Source organism: Glycine max, chromosome 4 (assembly GCF_000004515.6).
Source record: "Glycine max cultivar Williams 82 chromosome 4, Glycine_max_v4.0, whole genome shotgun sequence".
In the NCBI taxonomy this organism is placed as follows: domain Eukaryota; kingdom Viridiplantae; phylum Streptophyta; class Magnoliopsida; order Fabales; family Fabaceae; genus Glycine; species Glycine max.
Genome location: NC_016091.4, coordinates 15,081,079 through 15,099,205, shown reverse-complemented (window position 1 = coordinate 15,099,205; position 18,127 = coordinate 15,081,079). Strand labels below are relative to the sequence as shown.

The window sequence follows — 18,127 nt, the reverse complement described above, 5'->3', positions numbered from 1 at the left end:
ACCCCTTGGATCTTACCTCTTAGTTTCATAGTTTCAAAACTGTTTTTTTTTATCAGCAAAATAAATGTATTTTATATATATATATATATATATATATATATATATATATATATATATATATATGTGTGTGTGTGTGTGTGTGTGTATATATAAATGAAACAGTATCAAAGGTACTAATACAAAAGGGATATACAATCCTTATATCTAGACACCAGAACTCAATGGTATTCTAGATATGAGGAGAACATCTAGTTTGTTCTATTTGTATCATCCACTACATAAACAAACCCTGTCTAATATTGCTTGACCATTGAATTAAATGGGTTGTGAAGTCTTTCTCAAAATGTCTAAGCCATGTCCAGGTCAAGAAAATAGCTTCTTCAAACAATCGATTAGCATCAAATTCTGCATTTGAGAACAGCATTCTATTTCTGAGCTTCCAAATAGACCATGTTACCGCCAGCCACCAATACTTCCACCTCTTGCCCCTTATTCCTTCTGTCTGTATAGAAATATGCTGGAGGAAATGTTGTGTAGGGCTGAGGGGGAAAGCAACAAACCAAACAAACTCATCACACTCATTTCTCCCTCCTCATCTTCCTCTTCGACATCCTGCACCTCTCCGTCATCCCCCTCATCTTCCTCCGTGATCATAATGCGCAGATGGCAGTCTGGGCATTGATGGCTCGGATGGAAAGGACCCCTGCACTTGAAACACAATGCTTTCACCCTTCATTCTTCAATCAACTGAGAAGAAATGTTGCGCACACCTCTATCACGAAACCCAACATGTTTTTCATCATTTTTTAATTCTTTCTTTTGACCTGAAACTGTTCCCCCTTTACCTGGACCTTCACAGACCCCACGGACATAGACCCATTCATTGTTTTGGGCCCAACCCACTACTCGCATGTGTATTGGAACGGATCGTGGTACTACACCCTCCAGACCAGCGTGACCCAGAAAAACGAGACCCACTCCAGCTGGGTCGTGTTTCTTGCAATTCGATCTCCACTGCCCTTGCCAAGTTCAATAGGTGAGATCGAGAAATGGGACCCAATGTCTTCAAACTTCTCACACGGCCTTTGATTCCGTCTCGCAGACCATGGACAAAACACCCCATATATTGTTCGTCTAGTAACCATGTCACCTGCGCCACAAGCCTCTTGAAATCGTGAATGTACTCCTCAACGCTACCCTCCTACCACAAAGCAACTAGTTGTTCGAAAACACTACCCTCACCAATACCACCATAACGCTCCAGTACGGCATCTTTCAACTTCTCCCAAGTCAGTTGATCATCCTCATCCAATAGAGCTTTGAAGAAATGGATAGTGTGACCATCCATACAAAACTGAGCCAGGTTGACCTTAAGTTTTGTGCAGGTGTTCTGGACACGAAAATAAATCTCAACACGAGCAATCCAAAGGATCCTCACCATTGAATAGAGGGAATTCCACCTTCTTCACTGGTTGCCGAAATTCATCAAGAGCACCCCCATGCAGCTTTTGTAACAACCACTGCATGTCAAACGAACCAGAATTACTCGAGTCTTCATCCTGGATGATTTTGTCCATCTCCTCGGAACCTCCGGTGTCCTTGCTCTGTGTGAGCAAACAAACAAGTCGCTCTTGATCTGCCGCAGCCTGGGCACGCATCTCAGCTAACGTCACCTTAAGGTTAGCCACCTCACTCTCCAGCGCAGACACTTCCGCTTCCATCTTCTTAGGGGGCATCAACAAGTATCACCTCTGCTTGGAAATCGATCCGGTAGGTCAAACCAATTGATGCAAACCCACAGGCACCACACACAATATAACAATGGAAAACAGAGAAAAACAAATAGAGAATAATAGAGCAATATAGTAGTGAGAGATCATTGATAATAGAAAAGAAACAATGCAGTAGGGTAACAGCTACTACACCCAGAGCTGCAATCAGTATTCAGAGAATGGATAATTCTCTGACCTCACCAAAATGGTTCACTCACAACAATGATGATACCCTCCCTCTCCTCTAACGACCCTATAAGAAACATCCCCACTCACCTCTCAATTTTCCTTCTCTCTCTCTACCACCTCATCACTCCTTTTCTGCCTTCTATTTTTCCTCTCATAAACTTTCCACACCTTGGGCTTAACTCTCCGATCACCTAAGCCCACATCTCCTTCTAAGGCCATATCAAACAGCACCATAATGTCCCCAAGAACATTTTAGGTTTGAAACAAACCTCCTCAAGCTTTTGTACATCAGCATCCAATTCTTCAGTCTGCGGTGAGTCAACATGTAATTCATGTTCAAGTGAACTCTCTTCTTTAGATGCATCCACAAAACTCTCTTTCTGCTCCCCTGAAAGAACAAAGCTAGCATATGTAAACTGCTATATGAAATGAGATTCATCGACTACCATTTATCAAGGAAAACCAATCATTTTTTTCTTTCCAAAGATTTTCAAGCTTCAATCCTCACAAAAACATATGTTGCTGAATTGATTGAGCTGAGTTGTGCTGAATGATAAGGTATTAAAGCTTTTGCTCAAACACAAAGCTACTATTGTTAAGATCCAAACCAATACAATAGTGAGATTCAAATATCACCATTAATAAGTAAGGTTTTTTAATCTTTTGTATGCATTACCAGCACAGTGCAAATCAATTTCCCAAAGGATAGGTATTCTTTGCCTCTGGCAATTGAATTAAAATATATGAAATTAGTTCACAATAGAACCAGTTCCTAGTCGCACTCACGCACATTCAAATTCTAAATTGGATGCATCAAACAGAATGCAAACATATCATCCACAGGTTCAGGAGGGATTATAAATCATAAAGGAGCTGGTAAAGCATACTGGATGTGATTAAACAATCACATGGCAATGGACAAAATGCCTAACAGACAATCTATGAATCAAACAAAATCTACTTCCAAACCTGTCCTCAGGGAAAGTGAAAGAGAACTACCTTAAAGGTTCAAATAAGGAGAGCCATAAAAAATTAAAAAGTAGAAAATCAAAGCATTCTCATGCATGACAAACAATACATCTGTCTCCAGCCAATATGCTAGAGCTAGATTACAATTACCATAGTTTCTTGCACTTTTATGAGGATTAAAACCAACATAACCCATATCGTAAGTTAAAAACAGACAAAACAAAGAACAACAGCAATAACAAAGTGGTGCAATTCATGTAAAAAAATATTACCAGCTAAAGGGATGTTATCAACTTTACAATCGTCATTCACAAAGTCTTGCTCCTTTTCAGAATCTTCATCATAATTTTCATCATCAAAGACAGAAGCTTTGGATTCCAAACATACAGAGGCTTCAGCAGAGAAAAATTCTTTTTTTGGCAATAAATAGTCTTCTTCATTGGCAGCTTCTGTCTCTGGACCATCATACTCTTCATCAATATCTTCATAATCAACAGCGTCTTCAGCTTTTACGTCACAGCCTAAGATTAAAAAGAATCACAGTGAGTTAACTATTTTACAGAAGAGGGAAAAGAGATGGCTTATTTTGCAACTCATGCTTCATTTCATCAAATTCAAACTATTTTACAGACAACAAATGCCCTTGATGTGAATTAGCTTTATCAAATGAAATTTCCAAGGAAGAAGAAATGTTAGAGCAGAAGGGTCAGGAATCCTCCCAACAGAAAATAACAATAACAAAATAACTGAAGATCAGCCTGAAATACTTTCAAAACCCTCTGTAAATCTGTCAAAGCAACTCGTTGAATAAATTATGAGATACAAATCAAAACCCTACCCCTCACATGCAACCCTCACATGCGACCCTCACATGAGTAGGTCTTATGATGAGAGAAAGGAATGTTGGCGTAATGCCCTAAGCGGAAAAATACCATGAGACCCACCATGTAGGAATTCTAGGGATGCCACACAAGATGACCTAGTCATGTGAGAACCTTTTTTTTTTTTTTTGCTCAGCAAAAATAGATAATATATATATTGAAAAGTACCAGTGGTACTAAGGTTACAAATGTAGATATATTTATGCAGTTGGTTGCTGTTATTTCACAGAACCACATAACATAAGCACACATAATTGTTACATAGGTTCTGCAACACCCCTCCTGCCTAGTTACTAAATGCTTCCTTTAGGTTGGAGGACCATTGATTAAAATGTAATGCAAAGTCCCTCTCCATGGATTTAATCCACGTCCAAAGTATTAGGAGTGCATCATCTAACAATTTACTGCCGTCAAACGTGTCATTTTGGAATACTATTCTATTTCTGTGCTTCCAGGTTGTCCATGTCATAGCAATCCACCAAGATCTCCATCTTGTAAGTTGCTTTCCTTCTGCAAAGTCAGCCACATGCTGCAGGTAGTGATCCCTAGGATTTTGTGGTAATGCTGTTGCTAATCCAACCCAAGATAAGGACTCCCACCATAGAGGTAGGATATTTTTGCAGTTGAAGAATAAGTGAGCAGCCTCCTCCTCTACAACAACAACAACGCCTTATCTCACTAGGTGGGGTCGGCTACATGGATCAACTTCCGCCATAATGTTCTATCAAGTACCATACTTCTATCCAAACCATTAATTTCGAGATCCTTTTTTATAACCTCTCTTATAGTCTTTTTGGGTCTTCCTCTGCCTCGAATTGTTTGTCTTCTCTCCATCTGGTCTACTCTCCTCACTACAGAGTCTACCAGTCTTCTCTCTACATGCCCAAACCACCTAAGTCTATTTTCCACCATCTTCTCTACAATAGGCGCTACACCAACCCTCTCTCTAATAGCTTCGTTTCTAATTTTATCCTGTCGAGTCTTACCACACATCCACCGCAACATCCTCATCCTCATCCTCCTCCTTTACATCTCCACAAAATGGGCACACCACCTCATTTACCACTACCTGATGCCTTCTAAGATTCATCTTAGTCGAAAGTCTGTCCCTAATTAGCCTCCAAGCAAAAACCAATGATTTAGCTGGGATTTTGAGCTTCCAAATGTCCACAAAGTCTAAGTTCTGATTAGCTCCCATTTGTTCTCCCCATATCAAGTCGTAGCCACTTTTTGTTGAGTAGTATCCACTTTGGTCATGCTTCCAAATCCATTTATCCTCCCTATGGGGCTGTATCTGCTGCTATGATATTTCCCCAAGGAAATTGTCCGCCATTTGTACTTCACAATCAAAGAGAGCCCTCCTCCAAGCTAGCTTCCATTCCCATCCGTTGTTAGTGTTATTCCCCATATGCATGATGATTTGCTTCTGTTGGCCCGAAATCCGGTACAACCTTGGATATTTCTCCATTAATGGTATAGCATTATCTGTCCAAGGGTCCTCCCAAAATCTGAACTTCTCCCCACCCCCCACCTTTCATTCTCTTTCCCTTTTGACTACCTGGTTCTGCTGTTGATGCTGATTTGAAAGCAGGTCCTTCCACCAAATGGAATCGTGACTTCCTCTTATGCCTTCCTCCAATGCCCTCCAACCGCCATACTTTGATAAGAGTATTTTTGCCCAAAGCTCCTCTTGCTTGTGAAGTAGGTCCCAGCACCATTTCCCCAACAAAGCTGAGTTAAAGGTCTTGAGATCTTTAATGCCAAGGCCCCCTTTGTCCTTTGGTTGGCAGACTTCCTTCCAGCTAACCCATGCAATCTTCCTCTGCTCCACACCTCCTCCCTATAAGAATTGTCTCTGGATTGCTTCCAATTTGACTATTATTTTTCAAGGTACCCTGAAAAAGGAGAAAAAATAAATAGGAATTGTTGTTAGGGCTGCATTTATGAGAGTCACTCTTCCCCCAAAGGATATGTGTCTGTGTTTCCATGTGGCTAGTTTTCTCTCACATTTTCTAATTATAGGATCCCAAAGCTCACTACGTCTTGGATTAGCCTCGACGGGGATACCCAAGTACGGGAAAGGAAAGGACAAGATTCTACAATTCAGGTATCGTACCGCCTCAAACTGCCACTGCTCAGACTTCCCTATTGCCCCGAAGCTGCTCTTAGCAAAATTTATCTTTAGCCCAGATACAAGCTCAAAGCTTCTCAGAATGGACTTAATTGTCTTCACATTCTGCATTGTGACATCACCAAAGAATATGGTGTCGTCTGCATATTGTAGTATATTAACTGGTATGTTGTTCTTTCCCACAAGGAGGCTACTGAAAAGGCTCTTATCCAATGCTTCTCTCATGAGACCAGTTAGACCTTCAGCAACGATATTGAATAGAAGAGGCGCTAGTGGATCACCTTGCCTTAGGCCTCTATGAGGTATGAATTCATTTGTGGGACTACCATTAACCAAAACAGAGACCGTGGCTGAGTGAAGACATCCCTCTATCCAACAAATCCACTTAGAACAGAATCCTAGTCTCCGCATCATGTAGGATAGAAAAGCCCAAGAGACTAAGTCATATGCTCTTTCGTAATCCACTTAAAACACCAGACATGGCTTATGGCCCCTCTTTGCTTCCTCCACTGCCTCGTTAGCTATCAACACACTGTGCAGCAAGTGTCTTCCACTAATAAATGCAGACTGCTTCTCATCTATTATATTTGGCATCACCTTCTTGAGTCTATTTGCTAGGAGCTTTGCCACAATCTTGTAAACACAGCCTATTAGTGATATAGGCCTATATTCACAAAGATTTTGCGGGTCCTTCAGTTTTGGGATCAATGTGATAAAGGATGCGTTGCTGCCCCTAGGGAAGACCCCATTTGCATGGAATTCAATGGTCATCAATTGATGGAGGATGCCTTATTCTTCTGCTTTTAAAAACCTGGAAAAAGGATTTGATATCCCATTTCATTCTTGGTCTAGCAGTATTGGGATGTTTTTTGTACTCGGGAGGAATAGTGTATAAAATTTACAGATCTTGTGTGTGAGTGGTTACCTAGTTTACAGCCAGATCTTTGGTTCCCTAATACTTCTTTTGTATATAGTATTAGTTAACCGTAGTTCTGCTCCTGTTGATGCTAGGCTGTATGTAAATCAGTCCACTTGTACTGCTTTCACTATTATTTATAATATATATATATATTTTTGCTGATCAAAACAAAAATGTGAGAACCTTGTACGAAAGGATCCAAATCCAGACACACAAAAAAACATGGAAAATATCCTAACCCAAATCAAATTCACTAGCAGAAGCCACACACTGTAATTTTCTTGCATTTTGCTTTAAAATGCATCAAAGCCCTGTAGAAAGAGCTCAACTGCATAAAACCTTAACGTCCTTCTACTGATCAAATCCCAAAAAGGGCCCAATTAATTGTTTACTGTTTAATAAATCAATTCATTTCGACTAAAATGCACTATATACCTAAGGAAATTCGTTTTGGTGCAAACATAGGCCAGGAGCACCTGCCCCATATTTTAGGAGCCAACCAATAGCTATGTGACACTATATGGCATTAATCAATGAATATTATTCGCACATGTTCATTAATACCAGTCACAAGCCATCACTGAAACTTCATATCAGATTGTTTTCCCAATTTACTTCTAATGACTAATGCCACTGTCCCTTACTAACACCTAGCATCAGGCATAACTCCTTGAGGTTTTAATTTTACAAAAACAACTTTTTTATAAATATTTTCCAGAATGGAGTAACACCAAGCGTCAACTGACTCAACTCTAATCCTCCAATACCATGGAGAAGATATAGGATGAGGATTGCTAGCAACACACTCTAAAATTGGCTAAAATTTATTGAAAACTACAAAATTAGGAGAGTCATTTATAAGAAGTGGGACATACAAAAAAAATTATTTCCAATAAATTTCAGCCAATAGCAGAGAATGAGTTCAAAATAGTGTGTTGCTAGGATTTCTCCTATAAGATTTACAAAATTTATTCTTTCATATGATATTTTCTACAGAGCATATGTCATGTGGGAAAGAATTCCAGTAGAAATAAAACACAGGTGAAGTGCTCTCAATTGTCGAGGGAAAAAAATGATACCAACAGAATATCAAAAACTGCATGATATAGTTTTTTCCTGGCAGACAACTTCACCTTGTTCAACAACGTCAGGTGGTGTTTGTGGTGATTTTCCTGACAACTGCAACCAACAAATTAGCATCACATCTTCAAAATAGAAGTGGAAAGAATGAAATATAGAAGGAAAATCTGATAATTAACACTTGTTAACCACATCAACAGATAGAATTTTGAATTCCAAACTTAAACAATACAGCCAGATAATGATATTTAGATTTACTTACATCTATATCTGTCAGTGACGGACCCAGCTTATCAGCTAATGCAGAAAGATGCTCCTTTGCATCCTAAAAAGGAAATGTGCTTATTTAGCACTAGCTTTACAGTTTCTCACCAAAACACAGAAACATAAATAAACCAAGCATAACAAAAACAGAGAATATGAAATTGCTCATTCAACAACCAATATAATTTAATTTTCTAAACGGGAATACATATCCTAAAAGATGCAATTATTTTTTAGAAAGACCCCCCCCCCCCCCCCCCGCTTTCCTAGAACCTCCAATTTATCCTTCCTGGATCATTGATAATCAGGCATGCCCATAATAAAGTGTAAACAGCAATGTTATTGTGCATGAATTTAATCAAAACAAAAATCTTATTGTACATAATTTTCAGGTCGAGCTCATATTGCACTATAAAATCAGCTGTAAATTTTGATGCCTAAAACCTATGATATAAAATTTAGAGTAAATTTTTCAACCTAATGCAAAAGCCACTTTTCATCGCCTCTAGTCAAACCGAGGTTTGGAGGCAAAATCATTTCTATCCTAATCCAACAATAACCAAACATTTGTATTTTCACTAAAATGATGCTTGCAGAAGGCAAAATCACTTCTGATAGTTTCCACCATCCTACCAAACACAAATGTAGCAAATAATCAATCAGTCTTTGCAGTTTGCACTCTAAATACTAAAATCCTCCAAAATTGAATTGCATGTAACAGTAACACTATGAGTCTATGACGGACGGTAAAAAAAAAAAAAAGCAAAGCAATCTAAACATGCCATACATGCATGCATCAGCTCAATCCTGATTTTCCAAACATGTTGACAGCCAAATTCAAAAGTAACAATAAATGCTGCATAAAGTTACCTCATCAAGATAATCAACATCGAGATCACCAGAATTATCAACATTTCCAAACATGAACCCAAGAAAACGATTACCCTTGCCAGACTCCTCATATTCTTCTTCGTCGTCTATCATTTGAATTTCGCCAAACATGGGGTTAACAAACTATACCAAACAAGAAACCAAATTGCATACTAGAACACTACCAAAACTCCCATATGAACTTTAGCTTACAAATTTAAGTATATGGACACTAACTTAGATTTCAGTGCAACCATTCAACCCTACTCCAAATTCTAAACCTAATATTAAAGAGAGGAATGCTTAAGTGCAATAGTAAACCGCCAGAATAAGCAAACGAAACATGTTCCAAGCCCACAACAAGGTCGACCCAAGAGTAAAGCAACTAAAGCTCGAACTTTAAACCCACCAACAAAAAAATTATTTGCATTTCATTTTTATAAAATAAAAAAATTAAATGCTAACGAGTGTCCGTAGACATTGGGATGTGCAAAATTGCACCCCTCATGACTTTTTTCCGCTCTCCTATGATTTTCGCGATAAATACTTTTTCTTTTAAGTTTCTTAACCAATGCCCTAAGGGCACCGGTTAGCAAGACCCAATAAAAAAAGGCCTCATAATTTTTCAAAAAAAATGTCACGTATGTTGATAAAAAGGCAGCGCGTATAACTCTCTTATTTAAAGTATAGCAGGAAGGATGGCTACCAATAGAAGATGGAAAATATGGTGGTTGGCAGCTACAAAGTCAATTTGGAAGCTTAGAAATGATATGGTTTTTCATAATCAGACCTTTGTTATCTCTAAGCTGGTGGATAATGCAATTTTCCTCACTTGGTCTTGGCTGAAAGGGAGGGAAAGGGATTTCAATGTACCTTTTCAACAATGGTCTTCAGCTATGTCTATAGCTTTTAAGTAGAGTTGGTTTGTAGGGTTGGGTTTGTGGCTGTTTTTGTAGGGTTGTTGTATTTCTTTTTTCCTTATTCAGGAGATACTTCACTCCTGCTTCTACTATGTAGTACCCCTGGTACTGATTAATTATTAATATAAATCATTTTTGCAGTTCAAAAAAAAAAAAGTAAAAAGAGCCTACAACAACTAAACAACTAGACTATACATCCAATTACTTAACCCGGTGACCCTATTGTAACTATTTCTTTTTCCTTGTTTTTCCTTTTCCCTGTTTCTAGCATTTCTCATGCTACTATTACCCAAATTCCATTTAAATAAAAACTCACCTTCGTCCCTCCCATCTTGCGAGGGGCTATCCGAATCGTAACCCATGTGTCTGAACAGAGCTATCCGCGAATTGTAACTGAATTCAGCACGAACTCATCGAAGAAGCACAGCAGCAGCTACAGAGCACAATTCCAGCAAAATCAATTCCGATTACTGTCTTCTTCTGGAGCCTTCGTTGCCTCAAAAACCCTATTTAAACTTCACTAACGCTGTTTCACTCCGCAATATTCCTCTTCGTTCCCGAAATAAATAAATAAAAAGAAAAAAAAAAGGAAAACGAAGTTCGCAAATTAGGTTTCCTCCCCTCGCCGTCGACGGGATTCAAATTCAGCAGAACGGAACAGTGCCTCGGCCTATTGGTGAGCGAAGTAGGGTTTCCGGCGAATCAGTGGTTATGGTTGATCGGAGATTCGAGAATTGAGTTGCAGCTTGTTGTTGCCGCACGGTCTTATTTATTTATTTTGAAAGCGAGATCGTTTATTGAGAGAGGGGTTATGCTATGGTGTGGGTGGTTTTATTCGACTCCGTGGGCGTATAATCTTCCTCCGTTGATGGGAATGCAGCAATGGACGGTCAGAGTTTTCGCTGGAGAGAACAGTAGAGAAATTTTGAAGGATGAGCGATTCACGGTTTTTCTGGTGTTCGACTTTGGGTGAGGGAGGAGTTCGACGTGGAGATAGAAGGGTGAGCCATGAGCAATATATATAGCATTAATATGTAGTAATTATAAGTTAAAAATATTATGTAGTAGTTTTCCAAGTGAATCTCTATAGAAAATCTAAGTACGAGCATATCATTAGGCCCTATCTGATAATGTTGAAAGCCTAATAAAAATATATTGAGAGTGTCTTTTTTTATTATTTTTATGCATACAAAAATTAAAAAGATTGAACGTGTAATATATGATATGTATCTTGTAAATATTATTAAGATCATATTTAAATATTATTACTTAATAGAAAACGTATTCTTAACATTTTACTTGAGTAAAGACTTAGATATTATAAAAGTGTAATAAAATTAATATGATGATTCAAATTTGATATAGTAAAGAGAAAGTTAATGAAAAGAATAGTGATTATAAAAAAAATGTATAATATTTATGAAAAAGGTATCACATAACTATCATATAAAATAGACGGAGGCTGAGTTGTACAAGTGATTCATTTTTATAAATCATACATTAATTACATGCACATGAATCACATGATTATACATTGCACGACAAATTTCAGGAATCAGAGGTTCATTTTTGCTCGGAAGCAACTTGTGGATTGGTGCACCGTGCACCCTTGCGGTCTACAATATAAAGGAGTCTATCCTTTACCTTGCCCTGCGTCTTCATGGTGGTTTTTAAGTGTCATTGGTCCTCTTTATATGATGGGTGTCTTCAAATTTTTGAACTTGTTGTGTAATGGGAGAAGCATCTTTCCACCTTAACAAAAAGTCTCCTAAACACAAGATATTTCCTTTAAAATTTTCTAGATAAATCATGATTTGTATAGAATTTCACTTGAACTAATGTGGAGGCTTTAAGGTGAATGCACCCAAATTGTAATTTGCTGGTTTGATGAGTTGAGTGATGTCATTACAGTTTGTGTTATCTTTGTTTTTGGACAGAGGGGGAAGGAAGAGGGTATGTTGGTGGTGTTGAGGAGGATGTCGGGTTGTCGCCGACAATAGTGAGGAATTTGTTGACAATGGTGATTGGGTTTTTGGTGTCAACATTGTAGAGGACAATGAGGTAAAGAGGTTAAGGAATTATAGGGTGTAGAAGGTGCACTGTAATAACTAAAGATAAAATCAATCTAATGGCTATAAAAAAATGATAAGCAAGATCACTTATTAAAGTGGTCTACACTAGAATTCGTCTATAAAATAGAATAAAGTACACTTATATTCTTTGAAGGTTGTATAATTACAGATGCATTTCTTCCGCCTAAAGACATTACTTTGGCACACCTCTTATAATCGATTAAGTAAAATGTTAACTTTCAAAGTTCATTTACAAGAATATCTTTTACCCATTTCAGGAAATTCAATTTTGCCTTGAACTTAAGTTTAGAATAGCATTAAACAATTCCCAAATGAAAAACGAAGCATAGGTTTTGATGGTTGTTGTTTTGACGCCACCCATTCTTCATGTTTTTTCTCATTTGCATAAGTAGCTTGATGCAGTCAAGGTAGGTGATGATAGATTTCATGGCAATGGCAACAAAGAAAAGGGTGGTGTCTTTGGACACCAATGCAACCATGACGAGGGAGGTTGTGCAAAAATTATGTCATCGTGATGACAGAACCAAATAATCCCAGGTACCTTTTGGTGTGGATCTTGAAAATATAGAAGTTTCAATCTATCTTATAACCAAAAAAAGGTAAGATCCTCTAAAATTTCCTTAACTATTGTGCCTTTAATGTTAAGTTTGAATATCTCTCTCTCTTCCCCAGTGTTCCATTGCGTAGCACCAAGCCACCACTCTTCATGAACCTTCTCCTATTTTTTTTTCCTTTGGATCTTCCAAAATTTCTTGGTACTACGTTGATGCCTCAACCTCAACCCTTAAAAACTCATTGCCTAATTCATTTTGCCCACAAAGCTACAATCGTGAGGGCTAAATTTGTTTCATATGAGTCATGCCTAATTTGAAGGAAAAAACCACAATATGATAGAGAAGAACCATTTTGAGAAGATGGTGTTGCACAAGAACAATAGCAAGGGAAGTTATGATCATCAAAAACTGAGGAATAACTAAGAAGGTGGTATTTTTTTGGTTTTTTTTTTTTTAAATTGCATGCTAATGGAGTTTACACCGTTTGAGTGAGGGGGTGCCACTATGGAAAGTGTGTAGGATGAAAAAAATGAGGGATACATGTATAATTAGACAAAATCTCTAGGGTGTGTCACTTTAATTTGCTCTATAAAATATATAAAACTCATTTTATGAACAATAATAAGATGTGAGAATAGAATAATAACATGTAAGATAAAAGTAAGATAAGTTCTAATCTTACATAATATTTAATGCACATTAGATAACAAAATTAAATAATAATATAATATGATATTAATTATATTCAAATAATAAAATAATTCTCATTAAAATTATATTGTATCCAAGATTACTTATATTTTTTAAATACTTTATTGTAGACTAACTTTATTTTATTAAGAGAATGAGAAGAAACATTATCATATATTAATATATTTAGTCATGACTTATACTTAATATTTGGTACAACTACATACAATTAACTTTATGAGAAAAAAAAAGAAAACTTAAATATGGAGAAACAAAATAAATGATTTACTATGCGTCATTATTTACAACCTCATTTTTTTTATCTTTTTTATCTATGAGTTAATTTTATAGTTGTTTTTATTTACAAATAATTATGTTTTTAATTCGTCAAAAATTTCACCTCATACTGTGGTTTTGTATTGAATTAGATCAATTAATAAAACCCCTATTAAGACAGTGGTGTGGTTGTGTGTACACATGTATTTTGTGTGTAAATACTAACAAAAAAGCAGTAGAATTTAAAATCATAAAAAAATTACATTTATAAAATTATATTGTTATAGAATGTTTTACCATCATTTTTTAATATTCGTGACATGAGTTATTTTATAAGAGAAAAATTTTAAAATTATTATTAGTCGAAATAAAATAAGATTGTAGAATCATTATACAAATATTATCTTATATTTTTATTCTTTATTTATTTTTTATAGTAATAATTAAATTTGAATACCACAAATATATCTAGGCTCGGGTATAAGTTTAAGAATATATTAAAAAATTACACTCCTTACGTAAGCAATCTTTTATTTAGCCTTTATTTTTGTTAACTTAAAATATTTTATTGTGTCTTAAATCTTAATCACTGCACTAGTGGAGCCTAAAAAGCTTTATTATATTAACATTAAACAGAACAGGGACAAACTAGTAAGGGGGTTTGTTTCACTTCAGATTTGGTTAATTAGGGTTCCGTTGGCGCGAGCTAAGAACGAAGGAAGTCGAAGCAGTAAAACCCAATCAAAGACCCTCACTCTCAGCCCACTCTTCACGTAAGTGAAACAGTAAGTGTCACCAACACATATGTGCTCTGCATCTTGAATTGCTAATGCTATTTTTCTTAGAGGGTGGATAAGGATAATTTGTATGCCACTGTGAATTGGGATTCATTTCCCTGTGTATTGTCTCAAACCAAGGAAAAAGTTAAAATTAAAATTTAATTTTATTGAGTTTTGATTTTGTTCTTACATGGTTGGGTCAGATAAACTAAACTAATTTGTGCTGGTCTATTGGTTTGTCTCCCTGTGACCTTCCAAGTCTAATTTGCACCTGGTTATCAGAATAATAGGCCAATGAGATTGAGTGAGTTAGTGGTGCCGATCAATCTGGTGGTAACAGTGATATCAATCTGAATGCCTTTTTTTAGTACAAATCTAGTTCAATGTCTATGCCATAAGAATGTACCTCAATAAATTAAAGTTTTAAGGTTATTGTGGAATATGTTCACTATTTCTCATGCAATTCTTGCTTGCTTATTGCTATAAGTTGCGTGCTATCATTCTTCATTGAGTACAATGACAGTTTTGAATTTATAATACCTATGTTTGGTGGATTTTAATTTTTATTAGATTAGATTCATAACCAGCAACTATTTTACTTTATAATATTTATGTTCATGATCAGAAAAACTTTTCTACTTTATAATATTTATATTCCCTATCTGAGATCAAAGTTAATTGCTGGATCTGTGTATCTGTTTATAGGGTGCTTGGTATTAGCAGTGTTTCTCCTTCCACCTTCCCTTTTTATAATGCTCCAATTCATTTTGTGTTCTGTTTCATAGGTTTAGTCTTGCATATTAATTTGTCATGCATTTTCAGGAAACAAGATCAGGCTAGGAGACAAATAGCTTGAAATCTTTTATTGCTAGCTACTGTTCTTGTGCTTTAATTCAATTGGTCTTACTTTCCCTTAGGATCTGTAATTACAAGAAGCTTAGATTTGACACAAGCAGGCACAATGGACAGCATAGTTGATTCTCTGAATAATGCCTATCAAGATTTTGTTGCTGCAGCAGCTAATGTGTTAGAAGCCAAAGAAAATGCTGGTTCCATTAAAACAATGGCAACAGATACTGCTCTAGAAAACTTTAAGCAGAAGTGGGAATTGTTTAGAGTAGCATGTGATCAAGCTGAGGAGTTTGTGGAGTCTGTGAAGCAAAGGATAGGATCTGAGTGTCTGGTGGATGAGGCAACAAGGCCTGTGGCAGGAAAACCTGGACAAGCTACCATGACCGGTCTTCCTCCCATTAGTGCAGTTCGGTTGGAACAGATGAGTAAAGCTGTTCGATGGCTTGTGATTGAATTGCAGCATGGCTCTGGAGCTGGTTCTGCTAATTCAGCTCTTACCCACCCCTCAGCTCCGTTTGATGCCAGGTTTTCTGAAGATGCTGCTCAGTAGCATTAATGTGACTGTGATGATTAATGTTATATATTTTTTTCTCTATGATGATCATGCTTAGACTATATTGTGTTAAACATTTTATACAAGATTAAGGATTAGATTTATGCTAAGCTGTTAAAGAATGTAACTTGTGTGTATTGTGCATGACACAACAATCCTTATTCCTTAATTTTCTGTTGGTGATAATTAATGTATTTTATCCTGCAAAAATGAAAACGCATGAGTTATGCCTGAATTTCCATTATGCATTTATTAACGCTGTAAAATGTCTTCATACAAGTCATGCAATTCCCAAACTGCATTGACATGAAGGCCTTCTTCAAACTATATGTTATGATGCAAAGAAATTGATAACAGGCGAGGTCTACAACAGTTTGTTTAATTAATTACACTCCTAAAACACTGTGAATCACACACACATTCACTTAACTGAATACGAAATAGTTTACTATTGCTCACATGGCGGCCTCTGGAAGGAATGGAGCCCACAGAAGATACTTTAGAAGCTTGGAAGAAAGATCAGAAGTTTCAAGGAAAACAAAGAAATGAGATTTTGATTTGCTTCTTGAAGCTTCATCCTGTGCATCCTACTTGTCGTTTTGGTAAGATCTAGCTATGATATTCAATTAACTTAAATCACATCTTTGTTGACTTGAAACTTTCTTTTTATCTCCATAATGTAACAGTCCTACAGGTCTTGCAATTTAATTAGTTTTTTTTCAACTGCTGCTTGAAAAGTTTTGCCTTTTGGTCATCTTTTTTTCAAGCAAATTAACTTTGTTTGAAATGATTTTGGCTCCTTAGTTTTCATCATCCTGTTGATATGAGAATGGTTGCTTTTATGATAAATTTGTCCATGACCCTCCCTCTTGATTTTTCAACTTTTTCCGTCTTCCTCGTGGATGTTGTAGATTCTACAGGATAGTGGAGCTATAAAGATAGCTGCAACATCTGGGAGGGATATTCAACTGGAGGAAGTATCCTGTGATTAACAATATTAAGCAGCTTGAGAGCGCTGATCTAGAAAGGAATAAGAAGCATGCTCACAAAGGTGGTGGCGATGATGATGAAGATCACGACGATGAGGATGATGACAGTGATGACGGCAACAATAAGATGAAGAAAGGAAAGTGGGATGCCAATGAAAATGAGGAGGAGTATAAAGATGGACACAAAGAATGATTTCAGAGGATGTGCATGCTTACAAGCCATCCCATGTGGATCACAATCACACGAACCTTGAATTGAATGTGTTTTTTCACCCCAAATGATTTAGAAGTTGGGAAAATAATGCCCATCCATTTTTCCAAGAAGAATTCTTCAACATCTCCAAAATTTCTGACTAGAAATTCTTCAAAAGCTACCATTCCTTCTTAAATTCTTCTCTATCTCAAAACACATTCCCCAAGCGAAGGCCATGAATTATACACACAAACAATGTGAATTTGAATCCATGGAAGGGGAGACCAAGTTCCGTGCTACTTCCTTTGTTTGATTTTGCATGTTATCTGTTTCGGTCCAATGCGCAATTCAAAGTTTTGACCATCATCCATCTAACAAACTCCACTGGCCCTTTTATAGAACTATACAATCTCAGAAGGGAAAGTAATTTCAGTTTTAAACATTATAGGATGTCACCACCCTTACACAGTCTTTTACTGCCACAACCAGCAAAGTGGCACCAATCTGTATGAGGGGTTAGGTGAAAATTGCCACAAAGACACCTCTAAGTGGGACTCCCGTTTGTCATTTTCCGCCTCCTGATGTCTGGGTGTCTTTGCCTGTGGCTACATAACTAGATGCTTCAATTTTTAACAAATTAGAGGCTGGAGCTCTGTTTCTTATAGAACTCTTAATATATTTTGGGGTGCTGCTAAGTGCACCCAGCATTATTGCTGATGCACCCAGCAATTTAAGTGAAGTGGCAAAAATACCCTTTACTTAAATTTAAAATACCCTACATGTGCAGGGTTACTGTTCACCTTCTGGACGCTGCTTTCACTCTCCCTCCTTGCGTGTTCGTCTTCTTCATTCGCGACCACGCCCCTGGGCCTTCGTCTTCTTGCTGGTTCTTCTTCGGCGGCGCCGCCATTGGCTACTTCCCTTGACGGCATTGAGGACCTGCGGCTTCGTTTTGTTCTTCCATGGTTGAGGTAAGCTTCTTGGTCATTAATGGCTGCTGTTGGAGTTTCGTCTGGTGTGGTTTCATACGGATCATATGATCCGTATGCGTTATATGATCCGTGTAATGCATACCAATCAACTGATCCGTATGACTATTTTTAAATTAATTAAAAAAATTTAAAATAGTTATTGTTTGAAAAATTATGTTTTT

At 37.0% G+C, this 18,127-nt stretch overlaps 2 protein-coding genes and 1 pseudogene across 7 annotated transcripts in view; 2 read left to right on the top strand and 1 right to left on the bottom strand.

Annotated features, from left to right (window-relative positions):
• The window catches only part of LOC100783866 (transcription initiation factor TFIID subunit 1), a 42,349-nt gene extending 31,356 nt beyond the window's left edge, over positions 1-10,993 (bottom strand). For 2 of the 3 annotated variants that reach the window (XM_006578319.3, XM_006578320.3), the window contains exons 1-6: positions 10,312-10,993; positions 9,076-9,182; positions 8,204-8,266; positions 7,995-8,040; positions 3,203-3,451; positions 2,231-2,349 (exon numbers count right to left, since the gene is read on the bottom strand). In XM_006578319.3, the coding sequence (XP_006578382.1) occupies positions 2,231-2,349; positions 3,203-3,451; positions 7,995-8,040; positions 8,204-8,266; positions 9,076-9,182; positions 10,312-10,357 (630 nt within the window). In that variant the 5' untranslated portion in view covers positions 10,358-10,993. Of the gene's footprint in view, positions 1-2,230; positions 2,350-3,202; positions 3,452-7,994; positions 8,041-8,203; positions 8,267-9,075; positions 9,183-10,311 lie in introns of those variants that run through there. The other variant, XM_014774648.2, reaches the window with a different exon arrangement.
• A 3,211-nt stretch (positions 10,994-14,204) lies between these two features.
• Positions 14,205-16,027, top strand: LOC100807018 (mediator of RNA polymerase II transcription subunit 32). Of its 4 annotated transcripts, none has more exons than XM_003522809.4 (2): positions 14,205-14,393; positions 15,305-16,027. In XM_003522809.4, the coding sequence occupies exon 2, from the start codon at positions 15,349-15,351 to the stop codon at positions 15,787-15,789; it is 441 nt and encodes a 146-aa protein (XP_003522857.1). In that variant the 5' UTR covers positions 14,205-14,393; positions 15,305-15,348; the 3' UTR covers positions 15,790-16,027. The 4 variants fall into 4 exon arrangements, with proteins under 4 accessions (XP_003522857.1, XP_014630132.1, XP_006578381.1 ...); XM_014774646.3 differs by having other exon boundaries at positions 15,210-16,027; XM_006578318.3 differs by having other exon boundaries at positions 14,229-14,381.
• A 137-nt stretch (positions 16,028-16,164) lies between these two features.
• LOC100783328 (BURP domain-containing protein BNM2A-like) lies at positions 16,165-18,117 on the top strand (annotated as a pseudogene).
• Positions 18,118-18,127: the final 10 nt, after the last annotated feature.

Bases quoted from the DNA above. Each gene is read 5' to 3' on its own strand.
- LOC100807018 (XM_003522809.4), top strand. From the start codon at position 15,349: ATGGACAGCATAGTTGATTCTCTGAATAATGCCTATCAAGATTTTGTT.